Source organism: Haliotis asinina, chromosome 2, assembly GCF_037392515.1.
Source record: "Haliotis asinina isolate JCU_RB_2024 chromosome 2, JCU_Hal_asi_v2, whole genome shotgun sequence".
NCBI lineage: Eukaryota > Metazoa > Mollusca > Gastropoda > Lepetellida > Haliotidae > Haliotis > Haliotis asinina.
The window spans coordinates 29,721,795-29,738,938 of record NC_090281.1 but is presented as its reverse complement, the minus strand read 5'-3'; the positions used below and the strand labels follow the sequence as shown (position 1 = coordinate 29,738,938).

The 17,144-nt window shown below is 39.5% G+C and overlaps 1 protein-coding gene across 1 annotated transcript; it reads left to right on the top strand.

The window, feature by feature from the left end:
• The first annotated feature begins 186 nt into the window (after window positions 1–186).
• Window positions 187–15,624, top strand: LOC137272454 (uncharacterized). Its single transcript, XM_067804834.1, has 4 exons — window positions 187–632; window positions 11,880–11,934; window positions 14,004–14,213; window positions 15,391–15,624. The coding sequence occupies exons 2-4, from the start codon at window positions 11,892–11,894 to the stop codon at window positions 15,459–15,461; spliced, it is 324 nt and encodes a 107-aa protein (XP_067660935.1). The 5' UTR covers window positions 187–632; window positions 11,880–11,891; the 3' UTR covers window positions 15,462–15,624.
• The last annotated feature ends 1,520 nt before the right edge of the window (window positions 15,625–17,144 follow it).

The window sequence follows — 17,144 nt, the reverse complement described above, 5'->3', positions numbered from 1 at the left end:
GGAATCTACTCAACAACAGCGCAAACATCACCCGCCTACTTGGAAACACGCCCCGTCTAGCGAACTGCGCATTCTCTTAGAGATAATTACAGTTTTCCATTTGCTAGGCTTAATGATCCCGAAAAGTTTCAATTTGGCATCAGTGATACGCTTTTAATCGCCAAAGCAGCGGGCAGAAACGACAACTTCCGTTTCGTCAAAGCGTGCCACTATCCAGCGCTGTGGTGGATTTGAGAGGCCTGCTCGTTTGGTCATTTTCGAAATATATGAGCATATTCCGGTATCTGACAATCCAATCAGGTGGACAGGCGCTTTGCATTATTAGCCCTATGACGTGCAATTGTGATTTGTAATAGTTCTATAAAACTGCCTTGTATTGAGAGGTGCGGACAACATTTTATCGTGATTGACCACCGATGTTCTGATTTCCTATACTTTTAACAGACAGGCTGGACTTGTCCGAAAAGTAATTTTCTGACCGGATAGGTGTGCAATGCCCTTACCGAGAGAGTAATTGCCGCAATGAATTCTTCTCGCTCTTGATCAAGGTCATATAATACCATAGTGCACTACGCTTGGTCAGTCAGTGTGATTTCTAGCGACCATCAATCAACGATACAGAGGAACTTAAGGTAAGACTTCTTTCTGGTATCCGTCCTATTATTAATGTTGTCTGACAACTCTCTTATTTGACGGGGGATTTCGGTACACTTTATTGGCGATGATTTTTTAAAAATTTACCTCCTGTCCAAATTTTTCAAACATGCCACTACAGGTGTTAGCAGGTGCGTTGGTATACGTTATGAACAAACACATTCACGACAAACAGAGTTGTGTTTCTTAGATGTTCCACGGTTCGAATCCCTTATCTCAGCTGCTGAAAATTCGGTAACATTACTGTTGGTAGTCGTTGGTTTCACAAATGTGTTGGACGTCTAACACAGGCATACTTGCCACATAAAGCTGACTAAATAAATATAACTAAATCAAACTAAATTTAACTAAATGATACTGTTCTGTTACATAACGGTCTTAAATCCAACTTTTGAAGAGTTAATCAATGTCGACAACTTAGATGAGAAATGTTTAGTTGTGTCTAATGTTTATCGACATTACAAAGTACAGCTGTTATCAGTAATATCGTTCGTTTTTTCCCATTCCATATCGTATGGTGCAGGCAAATATGTATAACTGAGTTTAGTAGCAGTACAATGGTCTTTGTGTTCATGTATTAAAATGTGCAAAAATGGAAAGAAAGTGAGGGTACTACACAGAGAAAGTAATACCAGTACCTTATGGAAACACACCATTAGCACACTGCGGTATCGTACCCACTGATTTCCTCAATACTTGTATTTGTATATCATACTGATTTGTTCAATACTTATAGTATCGGATGCTGCGTAGTTTTCAATACTTACAATATTGTTCCCAACCAGACTTTCTCAATACTGCTAACGTAGTATCATACTGTAGTTCTCAAACTCTCAGTATCGTATCCTCTTGATTTTCATAACACTTACACATGTGTATCATGCTGATTTCTAAATACTGGAGCTATCGAATTATACTGATTTCTGAATACTGGAAATATCGTATTATACTGATTTCTGAATCCTGCCAATGTCGTATGGTACTGATTTCTGAATACTGCCAATATCGTATCATACTCATTTCTGAATACTGCCAGTATTGTATCATACTGATTTCTGAATACTGTCATTATCGTATCATACTAGATTTCACAATACTGAAATCGTGTCATACTGTTTCTAAATACTCCCAATATCGCATCATACTTATTTCTAAGTACTTGCGATATCGCACCAAACTTATTCTGACAATACTTACACGATTCATACTGATTTTCATACTGATTTTCGTAGAATTGACAACTGTGATTTTTCTTTGAAGCTATTATCAATCAATCAGATTGGTACTAGAAGTTCTAATTCGACACAGATCATATGAACTCATATGCCAAGCGACGTTAGTGTTCCCGCAAACTCGGTAATGTGACAAAATCCTAATGAAGATGCCATTAGCAACCATTTCCATTATGTTCATGGGAGTGAGTGAACGATTCAGTCCGTTGACAAAATATCCCTGGTACTTGTTTTCGAAAGTATACATTGTCTAGCTCCTCAGTACAGTGTTCCCAGAAATTATTGAGAAAATCTTTGTTTTTTTTCTAATGATGCTAAGATTGGAAAAAGGGCTTTCACTGTGCACTAAACATACTAAATAAGGGAGACAACTCTTGAAGGCTTAGAAGGCAGCTCATTACGTCAAGAGTTATCTCCCTTGTCTGAGCAGACGGCTTCCTGTGTTCACATGGCAAAATTTACAGCAAGAGAGAAAAGAAAGCTCATTCTAGATGATTTTGGAAGGGGTGAGGCTGATGCTAAAGTGTTAGCTTGTAGACATGGTATTCCTCTGTCTACAGTATACAGAACTTTGAAGAATATTCAAACAGGAACCGGGATAGAGCACAAAGCAGGGGCAGGTCGGCCTAGGAAATTCAGTGTTGTGGATCGCCGAAGACTTCTGTAGATTGTGAGTAGGGGCAAATTGAAAAGTGTTGAGAACATCAGAAATGAAATGATTATCAGAGGAAGTCCTCAGGTATGCAATGAAACAGTTAGGCAGGAATTACAGAGACTTAATTGGGTGAAAAAACGTGGAATGCCCTCGCCGTTGATGAAAGATGCACAAAAGGAAAAAACGTTTAAACTGGTGTCGGGCTCATGAAAATCAAGATTGGGATAATGTTTTCTTTCCGGATGAAAGTTCTGTTTGGCTTTTCCCTAATTTGTGTGAAAATTTGGACCAAAGATACTGTCAAACCTATCTACCAGCGACCAAAACATAGCCCGAAGTTTCACATGTGGGGGGGACATATCGGCTCGCGGAGTGACGCCATTGTGTGTTTTCACGGGAAACCTGACAAAAGAAAGATACGTTGACATTCTAAATGGTCACCTTCTTCCGACAGCACAAACATTGTATGAAGATGATTGGATTTTCCAGCATGATAATGACCCAAAACACACTGCGCGCTACACAAAACAGTGGTTGTCGGGCGAAAATGTTCAAGTTTTAGACTGGCCCAGTTACAGCCCAGACCTAAACCCAATTGAGAATGTGTGGGGAGTCATGAAGGACAGAATAAACCAAAAGGGACTGAGAAATATTGAAGATATGAAGGCCGAGGTGGTCCAGTATTGGGATACCCTGTCACACGATTACCTACAAACTTTGATGGGTAGTGTGCCTAGGCGTATTCAGGCAGGCATTGCTGAGCGAGGAGGTCTAACAAAGTACTAAAACAAGACTGAGACTGTAAAAGGATGATGTTTTAACATGTTTATGTAAGTAAAACGCCAGAAGTTAATAAACGTAATGAGTTACATGACGCAACATGATTCTCAATAATTTCTGGGAATACTATACCTACGTGATCTGTTCCACCCCGCAATACTCCTGTATGTTCCTTGCGATCAAATGTCCACTGTCTTTGGACAATTCCTGTAACTAGGACAATATGGTGACGGTTCACTCGAGACGACTGGCCCTCATCTCTGGAACAATCTTCCATCTCACCTCAGAATACAATCAGATTTAACTTTTTCAAATTCAGATCTAAAGACTTGTCTCTTTGCTCAATTCTATGTGATATCAGTGCCATCTTAGACCCACAGCGCCTTGAGCGGTTTACGGATATTGGCGCTATGTATGTGTGTGTGTGTGTACGTGCGTGCGTGCGCGCTCGCGTGTGTGTGCTTGGCTCAAATCTAATTCGAAAACTAATAAACATAAAATACTCAGTGAAACGCTGACTTTAATCAAAACATCAGGCCAACTGTGTGAGACTTTTGCATAATATTTTACATGGTTAACAAATTGACATTAAAACATTGACACGGCCGGGGGACGCAGAGAAAAGAGCAAGTGGGTGTTCGAGAAGCAAGTGTGTAAGTGCCGCAAAATTATTGATTCATTTACCTGTGCGGTGCCGTCTACCTCCTTCCTCGCACACGTGGCTGTCCCTTTCTTTGCACTCCTCCCTCGTAACAACCATTGAACTGTGTCACTATTTTAATGACGATAGGGTTTTTTTAATGTTTAATATATAAGTATATTTGTACCTAGTCATATTTTCCACATGACTCGCATGTGAGTTTAAGTCACATGACTTTTGACTCTTCAGTTGTTGCGTTTTAAGTTTCAGTTGTTGGACGTCTAACACAGGCATACTTGCCACATAAAGCTGACTAAATAAATATAACTAAATCAAACTAAATTTAACTAAATGATACTGTTCTGTTACATAACGGTCTTAAATCCAACTTTTGAAGAGTTAATCAATGTCGACAACTTAGATGAGAAATGTTTAGTTGTGTCTAATGTTTATCGACATTACAAAGTACAGCTGTTATCAGTAATATCGTTCGTTTTTTCCCATTCCATATCGTATGGTGCAGGCAAATATGTATAACTGAGTTTAGTAGCAGTACAATGGTCTTTGTGTTCATGTATTAAAATGTGCAAAAATGGAAAGAAAGTGAGGGTACTACACAGAGAAAGTAATACCAGTACCTTATGGAAACACACCATTAGCACACTGCGGTATCGTACCCACTGATTTCCTCAATACTTGTATTTGTATATCATACTGATTTGTTCAATACTTATAGTATCGGATGCTGCGTAGTTTTCAATACTTACAATATTGTTCCCAACCAGACTTTCTCAATACTGCTAACGTAGTATCATACTGTAGTTCTCAAACTCTCAGTATCGTATCCTCTTGATTTTCATAACACTTACACATGTGTATCATGCTGATTTCTAAATACTGGAGCTATCGAATTATACTGATTTCTGAATACTGGAAATATCGTATTATACTGATTTCTGAATCCTGCCAATGTCGTATGGTACTGATTTCTGAATACTGCCAATATCGTATCATACTCATTTCTGAATACTGCCAGTATTGTATCATACTGATTTCTGAATACTGTCATTATCGTATCATACTAGATTTCACAATACTGAAATCGTGTCATACTGTTTCTAAATACTCCCAATATCGCATCATACTTATTTCTAAGTACTTGCGATATCGCACCAAACTTATTCTGACAATACTTACACGATTCATACTGATTTTCATACTGATTTTCGTAGAATTGACAACTGTGATTTTTCTTTGAAGCTATTATCAATCAATCAGATTGGTACTAGAAGTTCTAATTCGACACAGATCATATGAACTCATATGCCAAGCGACGTTAGTGTTCCCGCAAACTCGGTAATGTGACAAAATCCTAATGAAGATGCCATTAGCAACCATTTCCATTATGTTCATGGGAGTGAGTGAACGATTCAGTCCGTTGACAAAATATCCCTGGTACTTGTTTTCGAAAGTATACATTGTCTAGCTCCTCAGTACAGTGTTCCCAGAAATTATTGAGAAAATCTTTGTTTTTTTTCTAATGATGCTAAGATTGGAAAAAGGGCTTTCACTGTGCACTAAACATACTAAATAAGGGAGACAACTCTTGAAGGCTTAGAAGGCAGCTCATTACGTCAAGAGTTATCTCCCTTGTCTGAGCAGACGGCTTCCTGTGTTCACATGGCAAAATTTACAGCAAGAGAGAAAAGAAAGCTCATTCTAGATGATTTTGGAAGGGGTGAGACTGATGCTAAAGTGTTAGCTTGTAGACATGGTATTCCTCTGTCTACAGTATACAGAACTTTGAAGAATATTCAAACAGGAACCGGGATAGAGCACAAAGCAGGGGCAGGTCGGCCTAGGAAATTCAGTGTTGTGGATCGCCGAAGACTTCTGTAGATTGTGAGTAGGGGCAAATTGAAAAGTGTTGAGAACATCAGAAATGAAATGATTATCAGAGGAAGTCCTCAGGTATGCAATGAAACAGTTAGGCAGGAATTACAGAGACTTAATTGGGTGAAAAAACGTGGAATGCCCTCGCCGTTGATGAAAGATGCACAAAAGGAAAAAACGTTTAACCCCCTGGATGCCGAGTTTTTTTTTCAGGCGCACATTTTCATAAAGTTTGAAAAGTGAACGTTGTGCGAGATTGGCGATCGCGTGGCCCAGGTTCTGCGTACGGCTATGAAATTGCACAGACATGTAGAATATTTGATTTCCTATCCGTTGGTATAAATATAATTGCGGCTACCTCAAGGGTTTGAGAAATAGACACTGCTAAAAGTTGTTCAAAACTTTTGTGTGTGTTCAAAAACAGTAAATTTCTCAGTTTTTTATCGTGCACCAATAAAAGCACTCTGCTACGATTTTTTTAATTTGGCATCTTTACGGAAAGTGTGAGCGAAGAAAATACAGCTTGACATCTGAACGACATGAGTGTATATGAAATGGATGTATGTGCCAATGCATAACGTCATACTCACAAAATCAAAAATGACCCGCAATAAATGTCAAAAATCGATTTTCTACTATGACGTCAAACGTCGACAGAGAGGTCATGCACGTATAAAGATAAGGGGGCATAACTCAGCTATGGTTTACATTAGGTCAATGTAACTCCGATCACATGGAGAGAATTTGCTGTGGATATGGACAGTATATTTTCGTGATGTTTTGTTCACAGTGAACCAAACTATTCCAATACAAATTTCCCCAGTGTGAGAGGATAAATTTTGGTAGTTTCAAAATTTGTAAGAAAAGATGCAAGTGTACTACATCATAAATCAGGCAATAGCGATTTGGATGTCCCTATCCGATACATATTTTAGTTCTTAGATTCCCATATTCTCCTGTTTGTGTATATGTATTTTTATTAATTTTCCATCATTATTAACGGAGTAACAGCCACATTTTCAAACGTAATGAAATAACTGAAAATAATGCGACATTTTAGTTGACGTCACAGCATGTTTTGTGCATTTTGTGGCGTCGGAAAAAGACTACTCTGGTTGCTGATTAGTATATATCTAACCTAATTTCCATTCAATGTGTAAAAGATATCGGCTTCTGTGTCAGAATTCAACACTTTTTAGCCAAAATATAAAATGAATGGTTTTATCACTGAAATAGTGTCCTGAATATATCAACAATTACACGGTTTTACTACATATCTTATTGTGAGCAACACGCGCACCTGCCTAGCATCAATTTAGCTTAAATGAAAATTTCACAACACCTGAATATTCATTGAGTATTCATTTAGGAAAAAGACTTTTCTTCTCATGATTATGAAATCAATTCCCTTCATAAGTATGCAATGAAAGGTACAAAGAGATCGCTTTTTCAGTAAAGAAGTATTAGAAAATGGACGTAATGCTTGTCGAAATTAAGACTTGACCTGATGTATATATTTTTAACAATTTCCGTATAAATATTGTTTGAGTTAGACATTCTGCCATCAGATATATTTTAATCGCATTTGAATTGACTTTATTATCGAAAAACAATGATAATGAATCATGAAACGTTTTGACAAAGTCGCACCTGGTCAATTAATATTCATAATAGTTTTGTCTATAAAAACGACACAAACCAATACAATGAACAAGACAATTCCTTTAAACAGTAGTATGTGTGCCCCTACATTTGATAAAATGTACAAATCATTTTCATTAATATTATCCGTTTTACTTCTAAGTTGGAATTAAATCGCTGTTTATTAACCTGTTCATATGTAACTGCAATATTTGTCCCAACGTGTTGAATATTGCACATCACGTGAACTAAAGCACATGTTGCAGTAATGGCTACGTGTGATCTTCCAACACTTGTGTCGGGGCTTAAAATGTGGTATAATACACTTACTGAGTCAATTTCCCATGTAGATATTATTCAAACAATCAAAAGCTTTCAAAGAATAAAAACGGATACCTTATATCCACACATGATATGGTGTTGAACATGGATATATGTAGATACTGAAATCAGTTTCATGAAAAAATATCTGAACGATGCGCAAAATATACATCACAATACTATAAGTGCAATCGGAATGGTATGGGCATTGTGTTTACTCTTGTTCAACCGACCTTCACCTCAAAGAAATTGCCTAATATGTGCAACAATGTTGACGTATGACATCACTACCGATGACCGATTTCTCTCAAAATGGCGGCTTAGCTGAGAAGGGTACACGGGATTTTGCGACGACTTTTTGCTTGATTCAGGGATCTTTTGTAATATAAATGTGAGATGTAAGTAATCAGAATTATTCTGACTATTTGTGTATTGTGATATGTTCTTATCGTTTACATTGTAAATGACGGAACAAGCCAGAAATGCCGATAAGTACCGTTGTCGTTCTGCGTGATTTTGCGTCAGTCATGGCGTCACGCTGCACTGAAAGTTTGACAGTTTCTTATGAATTACCAAATTATTTCATTGTATCTATTTTCAATTTGCTATTTCTTGCCACGATACTCTTCCCCTGAATATACTAAGCGTATTGAGCCATTGTAAGCAATGATTAGAGGGATGGATGTTGGGAAATTTCCGAAAATGCTACGCAGTGTAAAATTGGAATTTTTCTTTGTTTACATTTCAGTCAAGCGCTGTCTTTCGAGCACAGCGTTCGTTTTCATACTAAATATATTTCGTTTCGTTTTGTCTAGACACTTGGTATTGGTGACAAAGACCATTTGTAATTTGATTCTAAGATATATGGGGAATTCAATGATGCATTTGTCGCAGCTATCTATGAAGTATACATGATGTAATGGGCTTCTCAATACCGGCCTTCTCGAAACGTGATTTTGTAAACACTATCCAATATGGCGGAAAGTGCACTTCGGCGTTCGTGTAAGTGTATTTTCGAAAACATCCCAACCGATTCTGGGTACATCGGTGACGTTTCAGAATTATCATTCCTGGTTACATGAAAACTTGATATCAGTGATCATTAATATACTATTTTTGAAATTCATTACTCCCAGTAATTATCCGATTTTCACATTTCAAAACATACTGCAAATAGCGCTGTTAATCTCGATTTTGTACTGTTTGAAAAATGGCGACATTTACGATGAAGCCTATTTTGAAAGGCGATTTTCAGCACTTTAGCTTGGTCTGAGATGATAGTGGATGGTATCAATAAACTGGGAATTTTCCGCAGAATTCAAAACTGTGTAGTATTTATATATGCGTGGTATATTTAAAATTTTATTTGACTTCCAAGTGAGGTATGTAGAGGAAGGACATATATGTCCCTGTGGCATCCAGGGGGTTAAACTGGTGTCGGGCTCATGAAAATCAAGATTGGGATAATGTTTTCTTTCCGGATGAAAGTTCTGTTTGGCTTTTCCCTAATTTGTGTGAAAATTTGGACCAAAGATACTGTCAAACCTATCTACCAGCGACCAAAACATAGCCCGAAGTTTCACATGTGGGGGGGACATATCGGCTCGCGGAGTGACGCCATTGTGTGTTTTCACGGGAAACCTGACAAAAGAAAGATACGTTGACATTCTAAATGGTCACCTTCTTCCGACAGCACAAACATTGTATGAAGATGATTGGATTTTCCAGCATGATAATGACCCAAAACACACTGCGCGCTACACAAAACAGTGGTTGTCGGGCGAAAATGTTCAAGTTTTAGACTGGCCCAGTTACAGCCCAGACCTAAACCCAATTGAGAATGTGTGGGGAGTCATGAAGGACAGAATAAACCAAAAGGGACTGAGAAATATTGAAGATATGAAGGCCGAGGTGGTCCAGTATTGGGATACCCTGTCACACGATTACCTACAAACTTTGATGGGTAGTGTGCCTAGGCGTATTCAGGCAGGCATTGCTGAGCGAGGAGGTCTAACAAAGTACTAAAACAAGACTGAGACTGTAAAAGGATGATGTTTTAACATGTTTATGTAAGTAAAACGCCAGAAGTTAATAAACGTAATGAGTTACATGACGCAACATGATTCTCAATAATTTCTGGGAATACTATACCTACGTGATCTGTTCCACCCCGCAATACTCCTGTATGTTCCTTGCGATCAAATGTCCACTGTCTTTGGACAATTCCTGTAACTAGGACAATATGGTGACGGTTCACTCGAGACGACTGGCCCTCATCTCTGGAACAATCTTCCATCTCACCTCAGAATACAATCAGATTTAACTTTTTCAAATTCAGATCTAAAGACTTGTCTCTTTGCTCAATTCTATGTGATATCAGTGCCATCTTAGACCCACAGCGCCTTGAGCGGTTTACGGATATTGGCGCTATGTATGTGTGTGTGTGTGTACGTGCGTGCGTGCGCGCTCGCGTGTGTGTGCTTGGCTCAAATCTAATTCGAAAACTAATAAACATAAAATACTCAGTGAAACGCTGACTTTAATCAAAACATCAGGCCAACTGTGTGAGACTTTTGCATAATATTTTACATGGTTAACAAATTGACATTAAAACATTGACACGGCCGGGGGACGCAGAGAAAAGAGCAAGTGGGTGTTCGAGAAGCAAGTGTGTAAGTGCCGCAAAATTATTGATTCATTTACCTGTGCGGTGCCGTCTACCTCCTTCCTCGCACACGTGGCTGTCCCTTTCTTTGCACTCCTCCCTCGTAACAACCATTGAACTGTGTCACTATTTTAATGACGATAGGGTTTTTTTAATGTTTAATATATAAGTATATTTGTACCTAGTCATATTTTCCACATGACTCGCATGTGAGTTTAAGTCACATGACTTTTGACTCTTCAGTTGTTGCGTTTTAAGGGCAACACGGTTTTTGACAAGTATTTTCTCAGCGATAGGGAAACTAAATCTATAAAAAGAAATCACATGTTATCCCAAGGGCATCATCAACAAGTATACCGAATATCTAAGAGGCTGCTTGCAAATCATGCGAGTAGTGCCAAATTCAAAACAGCATGTCCAAAAAATGCAATGCCATATGGGACTCTCTAAAGGAGAAAGTTTACCGAGGAGTGACAGACTAAATTGACAGCGCGGGCGTTAAAGGACAGGATAATTATGTCATGGGAGGAGATAGCGGTGGAAGAAATAGTTGAAAGCATTTCTGCTTGAAAGAAACGTACGACTGCGTTTAGTTGTGGAGGAGGATGGAGCATAGACTGAAATAAGTGAATTTACCCTTGATATTACATTTGTGACATGCTGTTATTAAATTCGACAATGCTCGCATTATTTGAAACAAGTCTCTCAGATATGTTGTACACTCGTTGATGATACACTGGGGTTACTCGTTTTAATAAATCGATGAGAAAATACGTGTCAAAAACGGGGGGGGGGGGGGGGGGGGGGGGGACCCGATACATGAGGCTAGTAGATATTCCCCCCTCAGACATTCATGACCTCAGTCTCTGGGCGTTTCCTCTGACCGGTAGACACCCGTGAAGATAAGGGGTTAGAATCCATATGGTCATGCAGCTAGAATATTGCTCAGTGAGGCGTAAAAATTCTTTCACTCACTGCGAGTGGCAGAGCCACAGTATAATAGCCGTCAAAATTTCAAACTGTTACATTTTCCGCATCTTAGTCATTATATATATAATGCATTATAAAGTTAAACGTGGAAAGCGGATTAAAATATGAAACTATTTGTGATTAAGTTCATAAGAACAACAAGGGCTGTAGTGAACACTGAGAAGTTATTGTACATGTAACTCAGAGTCACAACAGGATGTCCACAGTCAGTAAATTTGAAACATACAAAGTATCTAAATCAGGGACAATGAAACTAAAAATATTTAACATTTACAGTAGTGTCAGCGTACATGTTTGTTTGGAACAATTTGAGAACGAAGCAAAAATATTTATCATATTCAGAGAAAAATATATTTCTAAATGTTTTGAAGTTATTTGCAGCCAGTAATTATCTATGTCTTATTTCAGTGTAAAGCAGAAATGAAGATCGCACCTGTGTTGCCTGTGTTCATCTGCCTGTGGGGTAAGTAGAAGCACAGGCATCTACCCAGTTTTGTAATTGAGAGTCAGTGATGTTTAACTCTGATCAGCATTGTTCTACCTGTAGTTAGGGTGTGTGAATAATGAAATCATTGCCAGGGTAAACAGTAGCTGATGTATAAACTCCATATTCCGTTTATAGTGACGCAAATATCCGCGTATTGTTTTTCGGTAGTTGGCAATTCCAGCAATAATACAGCGTGGGACACTGGTGTACTTTACACAAATTATTTTAATGTGGGGAAGAGAACCCGTGTCTTGGTCGTGACAAGCAAGTTCTTTAACCACTACACTACCCGATCCTATAGTTCCTTCACATGCATGCCCTAAAAGTGTCGAACCATTGATAATGGCTGATATACTTCTTGCACGCCCCACCCCCTTCCTCCAAGCATGTGCTAAATTAATCGTGTTTCAGTGTCTCTTTACCATTTGCAAGGTGTACTTGGCGTTATGTGAATTTATACTTAGCCTTTTATTCTGCGTAGCTTATGTTCATAGTTCATGCCGGTGTAGAACAACATCTGCGTCGATTTCCCGCGCTTCCTACTACTAAAGAGTATACTGTACTTGTTTGAAGATTCAATTGAGGTTACGAGGGGATGTCAATAAGTTTTGAGCCTTGAGCATTTTTCATACCCATGTGTCACAGCCTATGGTACGACATTGAACCTTGATGTGTAGCTGATGTGATATATAAGTTTTGGTATCCTACTCTCAGAAGTTATTGAACAGCTCACATTGACAGAAAGAGACCCCCCCTCACGGCAGTGAAAATGAATAAAAATGAGTATAGTGCAGTAATTAAGTTTTTAGTTCTTGAAGGAAACTCGGCGAAGAACATTGAAGAAAGGCTTTCAGCAGTTTATGGGAAGTCTTCCCCTTCATCTGCTACCATCAAACGATGGGTCAATGAATTTAAGCATGGTAGAGAGAGTCTTGAAGGTGACCCCCGTCCAGGTCGCCCAACAACAAGCACTAGTCAGGAAAACATTGATAGAGTGCATAGACTTGTGCTAGAAAATCGTTGAATCACACTCCACGAGTTAGAGGAGACCACAGGCATTTCACACGGATCCATCGAGACAATTCTTCATGAACATCTCGTCATGTCTAAGGTGTGCGCAAGATGGGTGCCAAGAATGCTTACAGATGAAATGAAGCAAACAAGGGTCACCATAAGCAACTCCATGCTAACCAGATACAAGAAGAATCCAGAAGATTTTCACTTTCGGCTAGTAACCTGTGATGAAACCTGGATCCACCACTATGATCCTGAGAGCAAACAGGAATCCATGGAATGGAAACATGTCACTTCTCCCAGGACCAAAAAGTTCAAAGCCTCCAGATCAGTGCAGAAGGTAATGGCGACAGTATTCTGGGATAGCAAAGGCGTCATCCACATAGATTACTTACCAAAAGGAAGAACAATGAATGGGGAATATTACGCTAAGTTGTTGAGGCAAGTGCGACAGTCAATCAAGGAGAAGCGCCGGGACAAGATCAGACGTTCTATTCTTCTACATCAAGACAATGCTCCAGCACACACCTCTCGCGTTCCAGCTGCTGCTGTCCAGGAATGCGGGTACGAAATCTTGCAAGGCTCAAAACTTATTGACATCCCCTCGTATGTATGTTAGCTAAATAAAAAAGTGAAATATTGCTCGGTCATCGGCGCTTCACTTATATTTGTTCGCGTAACAATTTTTTATTGTCATTTGAAAAAAATGATTTTGACTTGGCCGCGTCCCGATCATCCATTAGAATGAGTGTGAACGAGTGTGACTGAATCTACGGCTCAATAACACGTGCTAAACTTTCCAAAGTGTATTCCTGAGAGAAGTTTTTTCTATCATAAATTTTTTTAAAAGTCCTACCGCCCTGCTCACTTTTGAAACAAATGTGCCCTGGAAACATTTTTTTATGCAGCCTTAGGTGCAATGATGTATTTTGAAGCAAATTACGAAACTACAAATTCTCACTGACGAACTCACTAACTATCTACAACGCCTTTCCCTGGTTCCATCCTTATCCATCGATTTCATGTTCCAGCCGGATCGATGGCTTTCATGGACTTTTCCGAGCGAATGATCCCGACATTTCTACTTCCGCTTTTCGACCAGAACGATGACGGGGTCCTCAGTAACGGCGAGATAGAGGAAGTGAAGAGTCACCTCCCTTCGTTCGGATTCAACAGTGGGGAATCACGGCTACTCATGGCAACGGCAGACAGGAACAAGGACGGAGTATTGAATTCTTCTGGTAAGTGTTTCTGCTTTTATCAGTCTTGTAATTTAAAAGATCAAATCTTTGAAGGGCCTTTAGAAGTGGAATTCATAAGAAAAACAAAAAAAGATTTATGGATGTCAACTTCTTTATGAACAGTGAGGTTTTTGTTTTTTCAGGGACATATTCTTTTTTATTCTGGAGTACAATGTACAGTAGGGCTAGAACAAGGCCAGAATAAAACAGACGATTTAACCAAGAAAAAATCTCCCTGTTCATCAAATAGCATCTTCCAAAATGCCAATCAAGCATCTAACTTCTTTAGCTTTTCGTTATGAGAAAGACTGATTCTTTATATATATAACGCCGAAGACCCGGGTTCGACTCCCAAAATGGGTACAATGTTTGAAGACGTGTTGTTCGTATTCCTCCTCGCGATATTGCTGGAATATTGCTAAAAACTAAAACTCACACACTTACCCAAGTACAGCAAAAATAATTTTTAGAAATATCAAATATGTGTATGTTATAAATCCTGATCGTCATGTGTTGATGTTTTACGAGGAGTAAAGTCACTACCGTATCTCCCTTTTCGGAAGGCCAGGCTGTAGAGAGTTCTGTCCCTTGGTCGGAATAGGCATATAATAGATTTTGATTTTTCAGATTTATACCTGTTCTGTTAGTGATCACCAACGCGCTAAACTATCCTCTCAGATCTTCACCACTTTAAGCCTGAAGTTCCAGCACTGCGTAAAACACAATTCACTACTTTTTGAAGATTTGTTTGATTTGTGTATTGATTAACGCCGCACTCAAAATCAAATTTACTGAGTGTTACATGTTTTCGATATGCAGTAACTATATCATACCACAGTCGTAAAGTGGGGGAGGGGGACGTGAAGATCCGGGTTAGAATTGATCTTCAGTCTTGTCGTGAGAGGCGACTAACGGTATCGGAGGTCAGACTCGCTGACTTGATTGACACTTGTCATCATATTCCAGCTGCTTAGGTCCATGCTCTTGCCGTTGATCACCTGACTATCTGGTCCAGACTGGATTATTTACAGATCGCCGCCATATAGTTGGAATATCGCTGAGTGCGGTTCCTCTGACGACAAGCAAAGGCTACTGAAGACCAATTCTTATCCGGGTTTCCACGGGTACTTATTTCATGAAGAATCATCCACTGTTTAACTGAATACTTTTATTTCAGAATTTAAAGACCTATACCAGCTGATAATGGCGGAGCAGGTCCGGCGCCTGGAAGAGGCCATCAATAAATGAGGTTCAATGCCGGAATCCTAGTTGAACTTCTCCCGCTTGATCAGACTGCAGGCGACTTGTGTTTGGCATGACATTCAAACAGAATAGTCACTAGTCCGCGTGAAATGTGCATTTAGTGTAGCTTTACCTGTCACTGTGTATTTTTGAATAAAATAGTGTTTGTAGAATTCATTTTATTGCATTAATGGACGATCTGTGGTTGAACTGAAACTAAAAATTCACCTTGAATCAATGGGATGATCTTGCGGATTTTACAATGACTTAACGAAACCAGTTGGACATATATGTTGGGATCCGAACCTAAGAATCTACTTATCCCAGCCGGTAATAAGTAGGTTTACAGTTTCTCATCTCGATCCCATTGGGATAAAGTATGGGTTTTATAGCTGAAACTGGCATATGTTTGTCCCTTGTTAAACACCGCACTCAGCAATATTCCAGCTATGTGGCGGCGGTCCGGACCAGACAATCCAGTGATCAACAGAATGATCTACGCAACTGGGATACGATGGCCCCTGTCAGCGAGTCTGACGACCCGATCCCGTTAGTCGCCTCTTACGGCAAGCATAGGTTACCATTTCTAACCCGGATCTTCGCGGGTGATGAAACTGAAGTACAAAAGAAAGTACACAGGTCATGCTTTGGAGTTATTTTCCAAAAGAAATATTTTTATTGTGACATCGTTCTCGGGTTGAGAAAACAACACAAACATCAAGGTTCTTCAAGGTAACCCACTAGGTTGCCCATCATATTCAGACAGGCTGCACAGAGGGAGGTTCTTATGACGAATTTGGGTGGTTCGCTCGTCACGCCAAAGATCCAGGTTCAATTCACCACATAGTTACAAACTATCAAGTCTATTTCTGGTTCGCCGTGATGTAGCTGGGAGATTGCTGACAGCGGCGCAAAGCCAAAGTCACTCACTGTTATGGTGAGACTGATTTCACGCCCTTTGACAGTAACACGGCATGTCACGAGCTTAAGAGAAGGGGCAGATATGGGGATCGCCCCGAAAGGGGACGGAGGGAATGCAGGGAGTTTATGAAAGCCAGAACAGTGGTTCGGCCACGGATTACAATTTGAGTCAGTCAGTATGGGTGTACGCCTCTTTTAGCAATATTCCAGCTTGACACTTAAAATAGGCCTCACACATAGTATCAACGTGGGGAATCGAATCTGGGCTTTCGTCGCGACAAACGAACGATTGGGTTCTTAAACAGTAATTGATTGTAAAACACCTATATACCAGGCTTCCGGAACAAAATGATTTGGCCCTGGTGGTTTTACTATTTTGTCTTCTAGAGTCGACTTACAAAGGATCACAATGCATGCATTTTGGAATTGTAACTCGTTCATGGGATTTTAAAGTATTTCAGTACGACAAACAGAGCAATTCATTCATACATTCACTTGTTAAATTAGTAATTGAATCGCCAGTTAAGTCATCAGTTGCAAGATGGGATTATATGCAGCATGCTCCAGCTGACTGCATGATCCCCATGTTACTTAGGTAAAAAATGACGACAGTAGGAACTAGTAAAATACTAGGAACCTGACTACCTTATCGGCTCCTCCGAGGTTGTTGAGGCTGCTGTTCCTACCAGGATATCAGGATACCTCTTCACCCAGCAGACAATGGGTACCCGATGGGATATGGGAAGTCACCATGAACCTTTTATCACT

Bases quoted from the DNA above. Each gene is read 5' to 3' on its own strand.
- LOC137272454 (XM_067804834.1), top strand. From the start codon at position 11,892: ATGAAGATCGCACCTGTGTTGCCTGTGTTCATCTGCCTGTGGG. The intron at 11,935-14,003 runs GTAAGTAGAAGC...TTCATGTTCCAG, and splicing joins TGTGTTCATCTGCCTGTGGG to CCGGATCGATGGCTTTCATG. The intron at 14,214-15,390 runs GTAAGTGTTTCT...CTTTTATTTCAG, and splicing joins CGGAGTATTGAATTCTTCTG to AATTTAAAGACCTATACCAG.